We start from the raw sequence: 18,006 nt of genomic DNA, 5'->3' as shown, positions 1-18,006 counted from the left end.
GATAGAAGTTAGTTAAGCCATTTATTGTTGGCTTTACTTGACATTACCATGAGATGTGTTTTTGCTAAAAATTAACCTTGCCTGACCTCTTACAGGCTGATTTTGAGTGCTGCATTGATCAACTTCTGGTCAGAGTTCTCAGAAATTAAAAAAAATAATAATAATAAAAAAAAAAAAGATCACTGCACAAATCTCTCTGGACATAGACATGTTTGCTGCCTACAACTCTCTCCCTTCCATCCCTAACACAACTTAAAGCGAGCCTGAAAGCAGGAGAAATAGTGTGCTGTATGTGGAAATCCAAAAGTTAGTGCTAGCTTATCGAAAGTATCAAAACAATGGAAAATCGATCTGGTCAAACCCTTCTTTTCTCACAGAATATATTACAAGGTTACGATAAATAAGCTTCTGAATATAACCATTTATAGACTACTAAAGAGTGAGCACCCTAAAGCACAGGTATAATCACAGCAGGTAGCTTGTGACCTGGCTGGTGACTGCCTCATGCAAGCAGAGTGCAAGGGGAGAAACCACAGCTGTGACTTTTTCACTGTTGGGAAGTTCGAGTCACTGAAAAGCTTATTATCAAAAAAGAAAAAAAAAAAAAACCAACAACTTACACACACATAAATACACAACACACAAGTTTACAACTGATGGCTTAATGCAGTTGACATCTAGGATGTGGATATTGGGGCTGGACAAGCCAATAGGCAGCTGACCCATGAGCCCACAGGCCAGAGCCCACAGTGGCAGCCTAACGGCCCTCCAGGCCCCAACGATCCCCCAGCGGGCAGGACAGGGACACCAGGGGGGCTTGGGGCTGCAGCTGCTCCAAGTGGCCCCGTGGACCTGGCCCATCCCACCCATCTGCCCAAGGTCATACCTGACGGCCAGCTTGGTGGTCACAGAGGTGGTGAGCAGGGCCAAGGTGTCTCCTTGAGGCGGATGGGCTGCATGGAGGGGTTTTGTGATACATAAATTACCAGCTGAACAAAAAGCTGCTGAAGGTTACTAAATCTCTACAACTTCTTGTTTAAGCGGGGTCTATGGGCCAGCTGTTGGAAGCATTGCTGTGAGGGTGTTCTAATGCTCATGTGCTTTCTTTGAGCCTGACAGACAGCCCTCTCGGCCTAACCCGGTCTGTGTGGCCTGCTTCACCCACACAGTCCTTGGTGTGGTAAAATATGCTCGTGAACAACTACCTTGCAGTAGTTCATTAAGCTCCAGTAACTCTTACGTGTGACTTTTAAAGGAGTGTTTGGGTGTACAGTCTCTTTCTTCAGCTTCCTGACACCCAGAGACTTGAGAGGAGCTTGTAGGGCGTGCACAGCCGTGCTGGACCAGTAATTCTGACTTTGCAGACCAAGTGGCTGAATCTAAAGCCAAGCAGTTAAGAAAGATTCCCATTTTGTTTCTTGAGCCTATATTGTAAATCAGCTATAAGAAGCCATTAAATTGTTACCAACTGCAATTACACATGAATGAAATAAGCATCTTACAACTGCTGAGGGAGATATCTTGTCTCTCCATATCACGGCACCAAACATGCAGGTTTTCATTTAACTTACACCTAAATTTTGACGTGCTTGGATACTGAGGTGTCCACAATACAAATAGGGACTCTAACAAATCCTGTGTTTTCCTATGTTTTTTGAAGCAGATACGCATTTTATTAGTTTCTGAACATTTGTTGCTGACAGTTGAAAAGATCACACATTTGGATTGAACGTCAGCTGGATTTCAAGTACTTATATTGCTTGATCAGTTGAGTCCTTAATAAATTATTAACTATACACTATATTTTGACTAATGAATTTTGATCCCTGTGACAAAACAAAAGGTAGATTTTGATTTTGTTTCTGTTGAAGAAACACAAATGGTGTTTTCAATCTTCTTCAGTTTTCTTTCTTTATTAGCTTTTCCATCTTATTATACTTTAAACATTAAGGAAAAGAGTGAAATCAGTGGGTCATAGTTCTCTCTCTGTTTTCCCCAATGATGTTACACCTCAAGACTATAGGAGGAGCTGGGAGGTGTTTCTGGAAGGGATCCATCCAGACCCCTAACAGTAGACTCCTAGAAGAGATGTGAGATATTGCTGTTAGAGGTAGTGATTACTTCTGCATAGCTATTGGTAGTATGGCTGCTTCAGTATCAGTCTTTTTGGCTTTAGCCGTAATGGGTAAAGAGTTTACCACTACTCAGTGGGAGCTTGCCACTTCCACAGCTGAGATAAGTTTGCCTGTGAACTGTACTAATCGACTCTGGTGCACAGTTAGTTCTTGCGTTGGTTTGAAACAGCTGTTCTGCACTAAACTTATTGAGGAACGTAAATGGGATTTCTGAAAGTTTATTGATTGTGGGGGTACTAGCTACTACCTGAATGGTACTAAGTGGTAAGAAAACCTCAGCACTTTGTAGTCTTGGGGTGTGAATGGTTGTCCTGGGTCTAGTAAGGATCAGTTTGGATAGGTCATGGCCATCGTTTGTTTGCAGCTGCCTCAGCAACTAATTCTCAGGTCACAGCACCTCCCTGCTGAAAAGGCTTTAGACTGTTAGAAACTTAGCTTATAAAGTAATACTACAAGAAGCGGCAAAGTGCCACTTCTCATCACTAGCTGATTTTATATCATTGAAAAAATAGTTACCAAATGTTCAGAAATAGGTTAAACTTCCACATTAATATTAGACCAGTATTAGTAAACATCTTCAGCACGTGCTTTACTACCTTGCATGTGATCTTTAATTCAGTGAGCATATTGACTTGCTGCTACTGTGTATAGAGTTAGATCTAGAGAAGATTGTGTGGTTTCAGAAGAGATCTCCGCCACTGGGACAAGACAAGTCCTCCTTCCACCAATTTCCTAGTTTTAAGATCCACTAAGTGACTGAGCCGTGATGCGTGGGGTGAAGGGTGTATCCCAGAGAAACTGGAGAAGAAAATTGAGTTAAAGTGATCAGCTGAGCTTGCAGCCTCTTAGAACTGAGTTCTGAGGTAATTGTTTTTAATGTGAACTCTGAACTTTCAGTTCCAACACTGCAGAAGTAAATAAGCACCTGATTTCTAATGTTGCCTGCAGATCTCAAGTGTGAAATTCACTCTGAGGACACAGTGGGGAAACAGTCATTACTGCAAATTTAGTTTAATTGATGTGTTTTTGCTGTTAGGATGAAGGATGCCAACCCCAGATGGAAGGGCAAACCAAAATGCTGAAAGAAAAATTAGTGTCTCGTCTCCGGTTTGAACCAGAGAGGACAGAGGTGCTGCTTATGGTAAAAGGCAGGTATATCGTGTGTGAACCAGCTGGCAGCAGTAAGAAAGACAGCAGTGAGCTGGTGAGAATGGATGTTTGCAACAATGTTAATATTAAATTAATTTCTATGCAACTGATTTTGTTTTCTAATGCACTTTGGGGGATATTGTGGTTTTTTTTGCAAGACCAAAAAAAGTGAGTAGTCAGGCATCCTTTGCATGGATAACCTTGTTATATATAAGGTAGTCCTAGATTTATAGTATTTTTACATACAGCTTATTTTTTTTTTTCTAACCTGGCTTCTGCCTGGAAAAATGTTTTATAAAAACATGTTGATTACATGTTTAATGTCTGTAAAGTCACAGGAGTGAATGTCTTCCTCCTAGAAGCCTTGTAAGTAAAACTTCAGAGACTGTCATTTATCGTGAGGCCTTTTCCTGGAGAGAGGATTTGGTATTGAGTAACAATTAAAATATGGGAATATGGCAGAAAAGTGTTTTGTTTTTTTTTTCTTAAAAACAATTCTACCAGTGTTGGTGTAGTCTGAATTTGTTCATAACTCACTACCCTCTGTCTTTCCAAAGTGGAGTTCAGAGGAAGGCTTTACATTACCAAATTACTCTTACCAAATATGCTGCAGTAGTCATCATTTAAAATATCTTCTCACTGCAGAAAGCTGTAGCTCTCAAATCTGAAACAGAGGCATTATATTCTGTCTTATTTTATCCTTTTATCTTTCTTATGCATTTTAAACTCTTTATTCATTCCTATGAGGTGGAAAAGTTCTATTGTATGATGATAATCTGAATAACTAAATTCAGTCCTCTATGGTTTTTATATGTGAACCTACTACTTCATCTATAAATCCAAGTAAATTAATCTAATTTCCATGATTAATGGAAGTGTGTTCATTGAGTTAGTGTTTGCCTCAAGTGTCCTGCAAAACAATGATTCATCATTCTAAATTTAAAATTTATTTTTCTGAAGGTTTTAACTAATTCAGGCTTAGGTTGATGGAAACAGGATTATAAAAACAATGTTACAGTCCATATGAAAATACTATACATTTGTTTTAGTGCTCTGATAACAATTATTTTTAAGTCATTTATCAAGATTCTTTTTTATAAGTAAATTTTCATGCACATAAAATGCTGTATAATTAAAGTCGGAAATATTTTCTAAAGAAAGCTGAGTTAAGCTATCAGGTGGTGCATTTGGAAATGTTTTTCATAGTTTTTAGATAAATCTATTCTTTGCCCTTTTTTTTTTTTAGTAAAACGTGTGATCACCCCCTCTATAATTATTAAAATTAATGCCCTTTTTTCCCAGTCGTCTTCAGTAAAGAAGAAATACTCCATTCTTCGCACAGCAGTTTACAGACCAAGCACAGAAAAGAGAAATGAAGCAGAAATAAAAGAGGAAGGCATATGTTTTGGTAAAATGTAGGTAAAATTATTTTTTCTTCATGATAATTTTTTGTTCTTTGCTAGTTAAAACTTGATACTGCACTGGACTTCTACCAAATTATTTGACTCTTTCCCTGTAAATTCTGTGAAACCTGAATTAACACTTCAGCACAAACTTTGTAATTTTGGCTGATTGCAATAGAGTCTGATCTTTTTTACATCAGTGAAAACATGGAGAAGTGCTAGGAATACAGTCTAGTAACATACTATTTTTGGTTCCAGTAAAATGGGGTAATTATATGCTACAGGAACCTGTGCAAATGTATTCCTATGTACAGTGTTACTGTCACCTGCATAAAAGTACACAAATATGAGTGTATTTCAGATTTAATGGTGGCATCCATAATTTTTGGATTGTGGATGTTTGGGGCTGTATCTTTGCCATGTACCTGTTAATGAATCCGTTGTCCACAAAATTGTCTTCTCCCTTTCTGAACCTCCCAATACTGTCCTTCTCCACAGCAGTCTGTGGCAGGAAGCTCTAGAAGTTTGTAATCCCTCATCCTCTAGCACAGGTCATCTTTTGGTTTCATTTTCCTTTTGTACTGGTGGTGAGGAAGGAAAATAGTTTTCCAAGGCTGAAGAGACGAATGTTTTCTTACAGGCAAACCTCCATTCCTGAGCTTTGTGGATTGGATTAAAACCACACTGGTAATACTTTCAACCTTATGGCAATTCTATCCTTCCTTTAAAAAAAAAAAAAGAACTTCAGCTATTGACGAGGTTTTATGTAATGGAACCTCAGTTTTCAGCAGTCCCGATGCAGGCAGAATGGTATCTGTCCCAGCTGTTGGGAAGTAACTGACCAGTAAGGAACTACATTCTGGCTAATATTGCCGGCTGCAATGCATGCTGCTTATTGTCTCATTCAGTTAATAGGTGATGTGGGAGAAAGCTGAGAGAAGGAGTCCAAACATGGAAACTGAAGCTGGAAGTATTTCTGGGGAGGGATTAGGGAGTATTAAAGCACAGATTAGGAAATGTCCAGTCTTCATTAGTTTCAGTGCTCACAGTACAACTTTATATTTGTCTAATTTGCCCACATCAAATTTTAAGCTTTGTACATCAATCTTGAGAGAAGCACATACATGCTGCTACCATAATCAAGGTCTGTTAACACAGACTTCTGCCTCATGTTCACATACTGGATCTGAGAATTACTTTTATTTTGCTGTTTATCATTCTTGAGTAAACAGAAGGAATCTTTTCCAAGGTTGCCACTTGCTACCTGAGGTTTCACTTTTTTCTCTTACGCTTCTAAGAGATCCAGTCATCCTTCCAGAAGGCACAGCCCTCAGGAAGAGGTTTGTACATATGACTGGGTTTGGAGGGTGTTTTCTGTATAGCGCTGCTGTTTATAAATATCTATGTACATGTGGTTTTCAGAAACAATTTTAAATGTGAAAGTTAGTTTGAAACCTGTATGTACAACTTTCTGTCTGTACACCTGCTTCTTGCATGTCTCTCGGTGTGGACAAAGACTTGTACCAAACCACTGTTGGTTGTGCAAGTAAGCAGGTGTCCTGCTAGGCTGCTTCCTTCAGACTAGGATATGTCTTGGACGTTCTTACTGATGTTTTGGTTCTCATTTGCAAGATGCTGACTGAGAGTTTTAAGGAAGAAGTCTCTTGGCATTTATGTGGCCCACTTCCACTCTTCAAAACACCAGAGGCCTTAATAGAGAAACATAGAAACTGGCTGCACCACCCAGTTCAGTGCAGTCCACCTCTCCACTCCTTTTCTAGATATTCCTGGAAAGGTTCTATAAGGAATTTTTCTCAGCTGGAATTCCAAGAATTCCAGGTCTGAGCAGACATCAGTGTGTCTCAATATGACAGTCCGATGTGGGAGATGAGGACTTACCTGTCTCTTCTGAGCCATCTTGTCTCCTCATCCATATACTCTTGCATGACAGATATGTCTCAGGTATGTGAAACAGAGTGACTGTGCTGTATGGCTGCTAGATCATTGGTAAATTTGGTTAAATACTGTATATGGTTAACTAGATAACAGTCTGTTATCAGGTCCTCTCTTATTTTCTCCCATCTTTCCAGAAAGTGGCTACTGCTATTGTTCTTTCTCATTAGTCCCTGAACTGACATGCTGATGATTCATGGATTGTTTCAAGGTTCAACATCTCCAGAAGAGCCAATATTGAGCTAAAGTATCTGCTACATCTGGCTAAAATTGCTGGTGTATCAGGCAAAGCTGATCTTTTTGTCAAAGACCTGAGATCAGTCTTCAAAAGAACAGGCTGCTATTCATGAGCTACTCAACCCTATGGACCTGTGAACAAGTACCAGGAGAAGAAGTTACAGAATAAAGTAAACTCATTGAGATGTACTTTTGCTATGCACAGTGCTAACACTGTCCTTCTTTTTAGTATTTTGCATTAAGAAAGTCTGTACTGGACAACTGACTTCAAGACCCGTGCATTGATCTTTTCTGCTCTTGTGGGGAGTGCATATATGGTGTGTAGCTGCTGCTAAAACAAAAAGTTCTTGGCCGTGAATTTTAGACAGTTTCAGCTGCTCTAAGTGATTCTTCCTTGATACCATTATCACTATAATATAGTCAAGAGCACACTTGAACAAAATAGCCCTTTCAGGCTGAATTATAAAGCCTAAACTATTTATGGTATATCCAAACTGAGTTGCACCAACAGTTAACTGAAGCATTGTTATCTTAATTCATTTTTCTACCATTGTTCTGGAGTTTATCTGTGGTTGTTACTGAAGATGTGATTGGTTAAATGAGAACAAGTTGTGCACGAAAATATTATTCTCTTCATGTTTTTTATTTATTTTTTATTTTGTCTTGACAAATGAAATTAGTTGGAACTTAACGGACTAAAAGTATATCTAAACTGTGTATGCTTTAGTGCATGCAGAGACTAAGTCACCTGCAAGATGTGTAAGAAGCTGGTGTTGCTGACTCTCCTATGTCCTTATTTTATATTTTAACTTCACACATTTATTTTCCTTTTATTTTCATAAAGTCAATATAGTTGCATGTATTTTTCAGAGCTTACTAGCTTATCTTTGATACAAATACTTTAGCTGATTTTTCTATACTGCCTATATGACTGAATCTTCAGATTTTTTCCTACCATTGGTTGATTTTAGACACCCAAGAAAACATAAAGAAGAAAGAGAATTATCTGCTTGTCAGCCTACGATAGTATCTGAGCATGAGACAATGAAGCTAAAGAGGAATATAATGAAAGTGGCATCCTTAATGTCAAAGAATGAGAATTTGAAAACGATACTTCCCACAAGTTCCGTTTGCAAGGCAGTTCAGCAAGTCTCTGGCACATCACCTTCTTCAGCTGTATATGGTAAAGTACTTAAAATGACGGAAAGTGGAGTAATAAAAAATATGATCTTCTTTCCTCATCGCTGTGAATCCATAGGAAGAAACCTGCATAACTTCACTTTTTTCTTTTTTCTTTTTTTTTCTTTTTAATGATTTAGTGGAGATGCAACACTGACTTTAAGTCAGTATGCCAACTACAAAGTACGTAAGAATATATGTATATTGTACTTTTTAAAAGTCACAGTTATCTATTCTATGCTTCTTTTCTGAGTAGATTTATCTGTTTGAAGTTTTTTGAAGTGAGAAGACTGTCTAATGAGTCTTTTTTAAAAAATTATGATGTGAGATCAACTCTCTAAAATACAAAATCAAAGTCTTATGTATGGGGAAATAAAACTACACACACACTCACTGTGTATGACTGAAAGTCATTGCAAGCTTCAAACTGATTTTAGTGGGTTTCAAGCAACTCTGCAAGCTGGAGTTCTCTTTCCTCATTATTTTTTGCACTATGCTTTGTGTAAAAATTGCAGAAAGGATTTTTAAAGGCTCTGAGGACCTTCTTTCCAAAAAGTGGCTGGACACCTGGTGGGAAGGTGTGAATAAATTCCTCTTTTTGCTTTGCTTGCACCTGCAGTTTTTGTTTTTCCTACTAATTAACTAACTTTCCCTATTACTACCATCCCTGAGTCTTCTCACATTTCTCCTATTTTCTCCTCAGCCTGCAGGGGAAGGACAATGCACCCCGAGGGTTTAGCTTGATACATATTGCTAATTGTTTCTTACGTGGTTTGCTGAGCAGGAGTTCTAAAGGAAATCTTAATTGATTACTTGTGTGTGAAGTTGGGGAAGAAGGGACATAATACTTGGAGGTCTGAACCTGCTTTATTAAAATTAAATGGTCAACTGACAAGTAAATGTGATCTAAGAGCAATGCAAAAGGAATGCTGAATATTTTTTATTTTTTATTTTTTTTCCCCCAGAGAATCACAGAATAAAAGAATGGCTGAGGTTGTAAAGAACCTCTGTAGGTCATCTGGTCCAACCTCCCTGCTCATGCAGGACCACCAAATGGATTAAATGGATAAAATTTCAGAATGGATAAAAAGGTTTTCTAGTAATAAACAAGGATAATAAGCCCTTGCCGTAAAACAAATGACAAAAATGAATATTAGTCCCTCAATCTCATGGAATACACAGGAAATAAGTGTTACATTTATTATGCAACCATTCTGAAGTACCTGATGCCAATTTATACAATTTTTAATGTATTGTCAACAACAAGTGATAGTATCTTGCGTGTGTTTGTGTGTGCATGCCTCTAAAACCATCAGAATGCATTTTGAGAAGTTACAAAAATGTAAACCTGTAGAAGTTCAACTTGAATTAGAAAATGATTGTGCATAGTGATCTGCTTTGAGTAATATTTTCCTTTTTAATGTGTTGGTTGTAGATAGTAGTAGAAGGACTGAAATGCAAATGTCTGTGTTTGAACCGAGTTGTCATAAAAATATTTGTGAGCAACCAAAAGCTGAAAGATCTCCTAAACAGCCCATGAAAGCAAAACTTTATTCATATGATAAAACAGGTAGGTAGTCGTAGCACCATAGGGAAGACTGTGTTCTTAGTTATACATCTACAGCTATTTGTGTCAGATTTATAATGATATACTACTCAACTGCTACTCTTTTTCTTCATCCCTCTCCTGCTTTAGAGTAACAGTACATGTTAGGGGAAAGGCCAACAACTTTATCTTCCATATTCACCTTATGATGGTTTGTTTTTCAATACCTGTCTCATACCAAAATTTACTTTCATACATAATTTGAATAATTGTTTTAAAGTTGTTTATATTTTATAGTTAGCTACAATACTTTTTTCTTTTAAATAGTTTCTTAAATAGTAGGTATGTTTTCCTTCTTATCTTCCAGGATTAGTGTGGGGAAAAATAGATTTTGATCATTATTTCTTCATTAAAAATATCTGTTGCTGAGTCTGAAAACTGGGAGGGACTGATATCACAACTGGATTCTGATTTATTTCTTTTTTTTTTCAAACTTTTTTATTAACGAACTTCTTAATAGGGATTTAAAAGCATGGGAACATGTTTTTAGTGTTTTCCAGGATTTCTCAAATTGTTTTCCATAACATTGCTGTCTTTTGTTCAACTGGAGTGTTCTTCTCCTATGCAAGACTAAATTGGTCTGGTTTCTAAAGGGACAGTGTGTTTTAATGGATTTAAAAAAATATATTTTAAATATTACAATATAAATTATTATTGCTATTCTTTTATTTTTCAACTTTCTTTTTGTTTACTTGAGATTTTCCCAGTTTTCTTTCTTATTTTTTTTGTCTCTAGCACTTGAGAAAGCCTTTGGGCAGTAATTCATGTTTTTTCTAGTGAGTACTTTGAATTTTGCTGTGTAAACAACACCAACCGTTAGAGTAAAATCACTGGAAAATGAGATCACTTTTAAGTCAATTGAACCACTGTTCTTCAATTACAGCAACATACATGTGGAATATGTAATGGCTCATTATTTTTTGAGAAGGACTTTCTGAGGCATGTTTTCAGCATCTTCCAACATGGTATAAATGCCATTACACCAGTCCTCCATACTTACAAAGGCTTATACAATAAATCAAAAGACTTTATGTTTAAGGATGAAAAAAATTTCCAATAAAAAATGCCATTTTTTTTTCTTTTCTTGATGTACCAGAACCAATTGATGATGTTATAATGCATATTTTGAGGCTTCGAGGCAAACTTGGCTGGCAAACGGTGTTACCGTCGTGTGAATGTTTAGCTAGAGAGGCTGATATGGCCAGACTTCAGAAATCCGCACTTACGGTGATTTTCACTTTCCCTTCTCCACATCGTGTAGTTGAACATTCTAGAAATGACATTGGTTACAAATCTAAAATACTTATTTCCTGGAAGTTTTTGCCTCTAAAAATGATGGATTTTCCTTTAGAACCTCTGGATGCATAGCAATCACTGTAAATTAGCACTTATCCAGTCCTTCCCATAGCCGAGGTTTTCTAGCATTAAGCAGAATTGTAACCATTTCTGTCTGTCATGATCCTGATCAGCCAAGTACAAAGCCAGTATTCGCTGTGATTAATGCTGGGCAGTCTGATCTTGACGGAGCCAAACAGGACACCTCCTGCATTCTCTTGCTCTTTTGGTGCATTCGAAGACAGACAGATATCTGATTTAGTTGTGATTTTGCATATAAATTTTCATGACTTAAAAAAAAAAGCAATACAACAAATATATCATGTTTCTTTCAGTATGCAAAATGTTGTGAAATATTTTGGATGCGCAATAAAAATAACATCTCTGTCATTTGTCATTTGGGACTTTTGATTTCATATATGGTTGCAAAATTTTTAAGAAACATTCCAGTTGTTCACAAAACTAAAATGTCTTCCAGTTGTAATGAAATATTTCCAAAATAACTAGATACCACCAGTATCTATGGTCTTAGATCTAAAAATCTGGAAACTGTTAGGTATTTGTTACTTAAGAGCTTCATGGTGTTTTTTAAGCTTAACAATGGTTACCATAGTATTTATAGATAGAGAAAGATAATATGGAGAAATGTAATTGCTGAAAAGTTTGTTGTTTGTATTAAAAAGTTGTAATAGGCTAATAGGGTTACATGAAACTTTTCTCAACAAGAAAGTAATATTTAACTTGCTGTTGGTAGAACTGAAAAATAATCATGTAGAGTAGAGATAATAGAACTGAGAAACTTGATAATAAAATAGTAGCTTTCTGGTCAATTCAGAGTTGTTACTTTTTAAGCTTATTATTAGAAGATTTGGGTACTTTTAATATTTCTTCTTGTGGTAAAATCTATAGACATATAACTTGTAATCATGAAAAATAAATTATACATCTACATATAAATAATTTCTTCTTTTGACAGAGACCTTTATTGCTAAAAGATAGTGGGGAATATATATATTGTCTTCAAAGAAACAAGAACAATCTTAAAGTTCCCTACAACCCATATGATTTACAGGCTGTCTCTACAAATACAGCTATGCACAACAAAGAATATTGGACTATTACAGCTTCATTTGTGTCTAAGGTAGTATACTGTACAAAACACAGACAACATGAACTTGGAGATTTCCATAGAAAGACAATTTGCTCTTCACTTACTGTCATATCCCATTCCCATTGCAATTATGTTACCTTCTTCACTAAAGAGTTTACTGGTCCCTCCTAAAGATGAGTCCTCTGCTGGCTTTGAGCATAATGACTCAGTCTTTTGCTCAGGCATTTGTTTGGATCTTGAACCATAGTGTACTATGTGTATCAGAAGACTTAAAGCTTATCTTTAACTTAAAGCTTAGCATCTTTCTAATCCACTAAATATCTGCATTTCCAGGCTTAAGAATGCATGTCAGGGAACAAACACACAGCCTGTATTTCACAGAAGGGCATACCCTCTGCTATTGGTTGTATATAGAAATCTCTAATGTTCATGCCTTATCTTTGATTTTTGTGTTCTTTTGTTCTTTGTGCTGCAAATAGTTAAGATCTCAGTGACTTACTGGTTATCATTTCTTCCATCTTATCAATATTTCCTTTAAAAACAAGCAAACAAATCCTAAAAACAGCAAACACAAAACACGAACCCGGAACTTTGTTTTCTACCTCAGAATGAGCTTTCGTGGTTGGTTTAAACCTATGTAAGGCTGCTGAGAGCCTGTCTCTAAGCCACCCTCTACATTGTGTTGGCACTGGTGGTTTCATAGTCAGTATGTTGATCATCTCACTCAGCTGAAAATGAAGTAAAATACTTTATATGTGTATTTATTTTCTTGCCAGATTAATTTTCAGTCATATTGGAGAGCTAATTATATCACCAGGAGCACATACTACTGATATACCTAATAGAAAGACTAAAAGCAATACCTTTTAGGAATACGAGCACCACATTGCATTATGTTTCATCAGTTCTTAAATGTTTTTGCAAAGACTGGATTTCTTCCTCAATTTTGAATTCCTTGTTCTCTTTGGTATCAGTAAAGTTTAGCACTAGTATGATTCTTGCATGGAAGAAGAGATAATTGTGAAATTTGCATAATGTACATAATGGAATTGTTGCTGGATGCTAAACTTTTTGTTGATACATGATTTGAATGTCAGACAATTATAGGTATAGCTTAGAAACTGATGTAATCACTTAGGCTAAAATGAAGGAGATTTTTTTGCTACCAGCGGAGGTACTAAGCTTTTATAAAACCAGTTTGGAATAAGAGTATAAATGTTGGAACCTGACTGGGAAAAATGGCTGCAACCTTGTTCCTTTGCCTTCAGGATGCCTGCACTAGTACATAAATTTGAAATATGTTTTTGATTTAAATCCAGATTGACTTGTTACAAAAAGTCTATAACAAAAGATCTATTGCTTGCTTTGTATAAACCACAGAATGGTTCATTCAAAACAATTTGTTAGTGCTTAGCAGCTAATGTCTCTCTCTTATACTCCTGTAATGAAGTTATGTACTCTGTAATGAAGATAGTAAGGATTCCTATATAACTGGCATCTGTCCATTGCCAGTTTACTGTACTCTTGACAGTCAGGTTCTACTTCACATTTTGAAAATAAATTATGTTAATTTTCAATTTGCAATTTTTATATCCTTCCACACAGGAAAGAACAATCTCTTTGAACAATTAAAATCTATTTGCTTAAAATGTTATTAATTTGGGTATAAGGTGTGGCTATTTGCTTAGCATGTTATTAATTTGGATATAAGGTGTGTCTTTCCTACCTGAAAGATATGGCAGAGGTTAAAGTAAAGGTATTTTAGAATTTGTTGCCGAAAAGTGGTATGACAAGCACCACTAGGTGGATACGGCTTTCCACACTGTATTGAAAATCTTTCCACAAGGCTAATTCTATTTTACTCTTATTCAGTAACGTGTATTTTGCCACCACTGAGGTAATCAGTACTTACATTTTTGGTCTTTGATAGTAAGGATTCAGAAAACACTTTAATTCTTTTAACGGATAGCTGTAAAATGTATCTGTTCATTTTTTTCCCCTAGTTTCCTGCAAACCAGAAATTAGGAGAAATGGAAGCAACACCAATACCACAATGGCTGCATGAAAGACATCTGTATTACAGGTTACTTAACTTGAATTTGTTTTCCAATTTCAGGTAAGAGAATAAGAAAAAAATAACTGAAGTTTGCCAATTACAGTAATAATTTTCCCTGTCTTTGTATGATAAAATGCCAACTTAATATTGTATTAATTCCTGCATTAGTATTTTCAAGAATTACAATATTTAAAGATTACTCAAAATCTTTTTGTTTTCCTATCTAAATCACTAAGGGAACCAGTAGTTGTCTTTTCTTTTTTTGTTTTTGTTTTTGTTTTTGTTTCTTCTTGATTATTTAACCTTAGAAAAAAGTATGAATATTGCTAGTAACATCTTCATATGCACTATATTTTAAGAGGTGAACTAATTCTCTCATTCTTCTCTTTCACATTATATAGCATGTATGAAATAGCAAGTACTGTTCACCTTACATAGAATGCATTAAAGCAAATTATATAGTGTGAAGTAGAAGAAAATATTTAGTGGTAAAATAGTCAAATTCTTCTGGTTGGCTGTTATGGAAACTGATAAAAATATTGCAACTTAAGTTTAACTTCTTGCAAAACTAATATTAAATATCCACTTCTTACATGTTTGTCTCAATATTTTACCTTTATTTTATTTATACGGGATATATTGTTTCTGATTTAATTTTGGCTTTCATCTAGACAATTAAGTGATTCAGTTTGTTTTGTTTTGTTTGACTCTGCATCTTATATAGGATTTGTGTGAATTTTTTTCCGTATGCAACAGTCACTGCAATGACAGCATCACAAATTTCACACCTGTTTTGAAACTGCCTTTTATGTTTGTGTCACATTTGACATTTAAAAATTAACCAAAGTAGTCATGGCAGTAATCATTTCATTACATATATATCAACTGGCAAATCAAGGATTGTTACAATGGGAATATTTAGAAGACTGATAAGAAGATTTAAAACCTGTCCACCAAGGGAAGTTGAAACTATAGTGAATATGTCCTGCCTCTTCTCCTACTACAAGCCCATTTACAAAATGTCCTGCCTGTCTGGGCACTTGCCCTCTCCTTCTGGGCTAGGTGCTGCAAGATTTTAATGTGTTCTTTCCCCACTAAAATCCGACAGGCTGCAGCAGGCTCATTGTCCTGTAGCTTGTCTCCCAACAACATAAGTACTGTTAACGAGCTGTAGTGACAGCAGGTGTGACAGTCTGTAAACTTCACATACATAAATAATTATTTCTCTTGCTTCTAGAATGAAGAAATTCTTTCTGCTCTGGAAAATCAACGCGAGAAGAAGTAAGACAAACAAGAGCAAGTCAGTTTGAATGTAGGTTTTACATGTGAAAAGAATTAAAGAATCTTCTGATGTACACTTGTGGAGAATAGTCAGACTTCTTAGTGTCGCTGATAAATACCAGCCTTGGACGAAGTGGGGAGTTGAGCAGCTTGATTTCATTTCTCTTGTACAAACTTTGTGGATGGAGGTCCGCAAGCCTGATGTGAGAGGTTGCCAAAGAAGGGAGTCATTTAGTGTTAGCATTAGTTAGATGAAGTGAGAGAAAAGTCAGGAAAAAGAAGAGTGAGGGGAGAAAGAAGAAATTGGAAAGCTAGAAGAGGCAGTCGATGGGCTGTGGTCTTTCTTCTCCACCAATACAGGGATGCCTTCGTGATAAGCTCTGCACCTTCACTTTTGGGTGAGGAATACCTAGGATAGCCTTTTGCTAGCACTATTATCATTTATTAGCGCTACTGCAGTAAGTGTATTTATCAATGGCAACTCCAAATCTGTTACATCTGTTGCCTTATCATATACTTTCAACTTTGTGAAACTGTCTCAGTGAAAGGCCTTAGCAGGGCTCTGAAACAGGCAAATGTTTGACCACCCTTTAACATGACAACACTTCATCAACTTATCCTATTTTCCTTAAATATTTTATGAAGCAACAAAGAATATTATAAAATGCTAGATTACCTGTTGGTAACAGCATCACAGACTTACTCTAATAATTTTTTAATGAAACTTTTATCTTGCTGTGAAGGAGCCTAGAATTTTAATATGGAAAAAACCTGAGCTTTAATGTGATATTTCTACAAGCACAGTAGGGTTCTCATCCATGATAGGGATTTTCAACTACAGATGGGATGAAAATAACAATTTTTGTTTTTGTTTTTGTTTTTCTATTGTGAAATGAGAGTGGTTACACTGAATCCAGGCTGAATATGGAGTGAATAATGGAATACAGTCTGTATATTAAAGTGAGTGAACAAAATCCTGTCACATTTCACCTTTTCTCATTAAAGCGTTCCTTACTGAAAACACTTCTTTACTGTGAGGGTGACAAAGCACTGGAACAGGTTGCCCAGAAAGTCTGTGGAGTCTCCTTCTTTGGAGATATTAAAAACCTGCCTGAATGCGATCCTGTGCAACGTGCTCTAGGTGACCCTGCATAAATGATCTCCAGAGGTCCCTTCCAAAATAAACCATTCTGTGGTTTTCTAATTCTGCGATACTGTGACACTGATGTGTAAATAATATTTGTATTGTATAGGGTTGATGATGAAAAAGACATTATTAACTTTTCACAAGAAATTTGTTTTCCCCTTTTTATGAAAATGTATCCTATAGTCAGGATTATTCTTACAGATCTTTAATTAGCCCTTGTGTTAGAAAGAGAGTTCTAAGTGATTAGCATTGTGCTAAGAGCATATGGATTAGGTCTTTCTCTTGTACCTAGGGGCAAGGACCTGTGAAAAGCTTATGTCCATTCTCTTCCATTTGAACAGCCAAACAGAAAAGGCATAGATTGTCAAGTAGTTCTGTGTCAAATTTTAAAGTTACTGAAACAAGAAAGGTATTAAGAGTAAATAGGGGGGTTAAAAGCATAAAACCTGAAAGCTGTCGTTTATGAAATTAATCATTAAAATAATATATGATGAGTCAACTTCTGAAAAAAAAATCATTTTCTCTATGCTTTGCATTAGTCAGAGATAAGTTTGTTAATTTATACATTAATGCTGACATGTAACACTTTCCCTAAAAGAAGGATTTTTGTGGGTAGCAAGTTCATCAACATTCAGTTCGTGCACTTTAAATGATCTAACAATGGAATATTCTTAGTATGGTTTTTTTTTTTTCAAAATCAGATTTGTACAATTCAAATGAGATGTCTTTTGAAACGTTTTTATATCCTGAAATCATACAACCTTAAGCAGTAACCTGTTTATTACTTAGAAAGTGGTCAACGCTCTCGAAACTTAAGCATTTGAGTAAATTTGTGGGTGAGCTAGTCCCATAAACAAAGATGGTGAAAAAGTGTAGTCCCTACGGAGTCCATATATTTGATGTGTTGAATTTTGGATTTTGTTTTATTCCTCTGTACATTGCTGCTCACATAAAGGTATTGGTCCTTCATATAGGTAGCCTAGAGCAGGCGATTTTTGCAAAAGGAAATCACAGAAGGACTTCTAAAGCTATGTTGGCTATTCAGCCTGTTTATGTAATGGGTTGTTCCTGTTTAAGGTTTCTGTTGATTTAGATCCTTACATGTTAAGAAAAGCAATTTAGAAGTTATTTTTCTGGGTTTGTTCTAATCCTTTATATTTCTTCAATGCAATGTCGAAGCAAAGCTCTTTGAAGATTATTCATGCAATAAATAACTTTGGTTATGCTGTTCAGTAAGGTAAAGCTCCAAATGTAGATAGTGGAACAAAAACACACTTAGAATCATTAAGGTTGGAAGAGACCTTCAAGATCATCTGGTCCAACCATCACCCTACTACCAATATCACCCACTAAACCTTCCTTTCAGGTAGTTGTAGAGAGCAATGAGGTCTCCCCTGAGCCTCCTCTTCTCCAG

General features: G+C 36.1%; 1 protein-coding gene across 1 annotated transcript; it reads left to right on the top strand.

The window, feature by feature from the left end:
- Positions 1–753: 753 nt before the first annotated feature.
- DNAH14 (dynein axonemal heavy chain 14) lies at positions 754–17,696 on the top strand. The gene is made up of 9 exons (XM_040553270.1): positions 754–895; positions 3,170–3,339; positions 4,587–4,699; positions 7,849–8,060; positions 9,492–9,626; positions 10,759–10,889; positions 11,974–12,138; positions 14,112–14,224; positions 15,402–17,696. The coding sequence occupies exons 2-9, from the start codon at positions 3,193–3,195 to the stop codon at positions 15,472–15,474; spliced, it is 1,089 nt and encodes a 362-aa protein (XP_040409204.1). The 5' UTR covers positions 754–895; positions 3,170–3,192; the 3' UTR covers positions 15,475–17,696.
- Positions 17,697–18,006: the final 310 nt, after the last annotated feature.

Source organism: Cygnus olor, chromosome 3, assembly GCF_009769625.2.
Source record: "Cygnus olor isolate bCygOlo1 chromosome 3, bCygOlo1.pri.v2, whole genome shotgun sequence".
Lineage (NCBI taxonomy): Eukaryota > Metazoa > Chordata > Aves > Anseriformes > Anatidae > Cygnus > Cygnus olor.
This window is presented reverse-complemented; position numbering and strand designations above follow the sequence as displayed.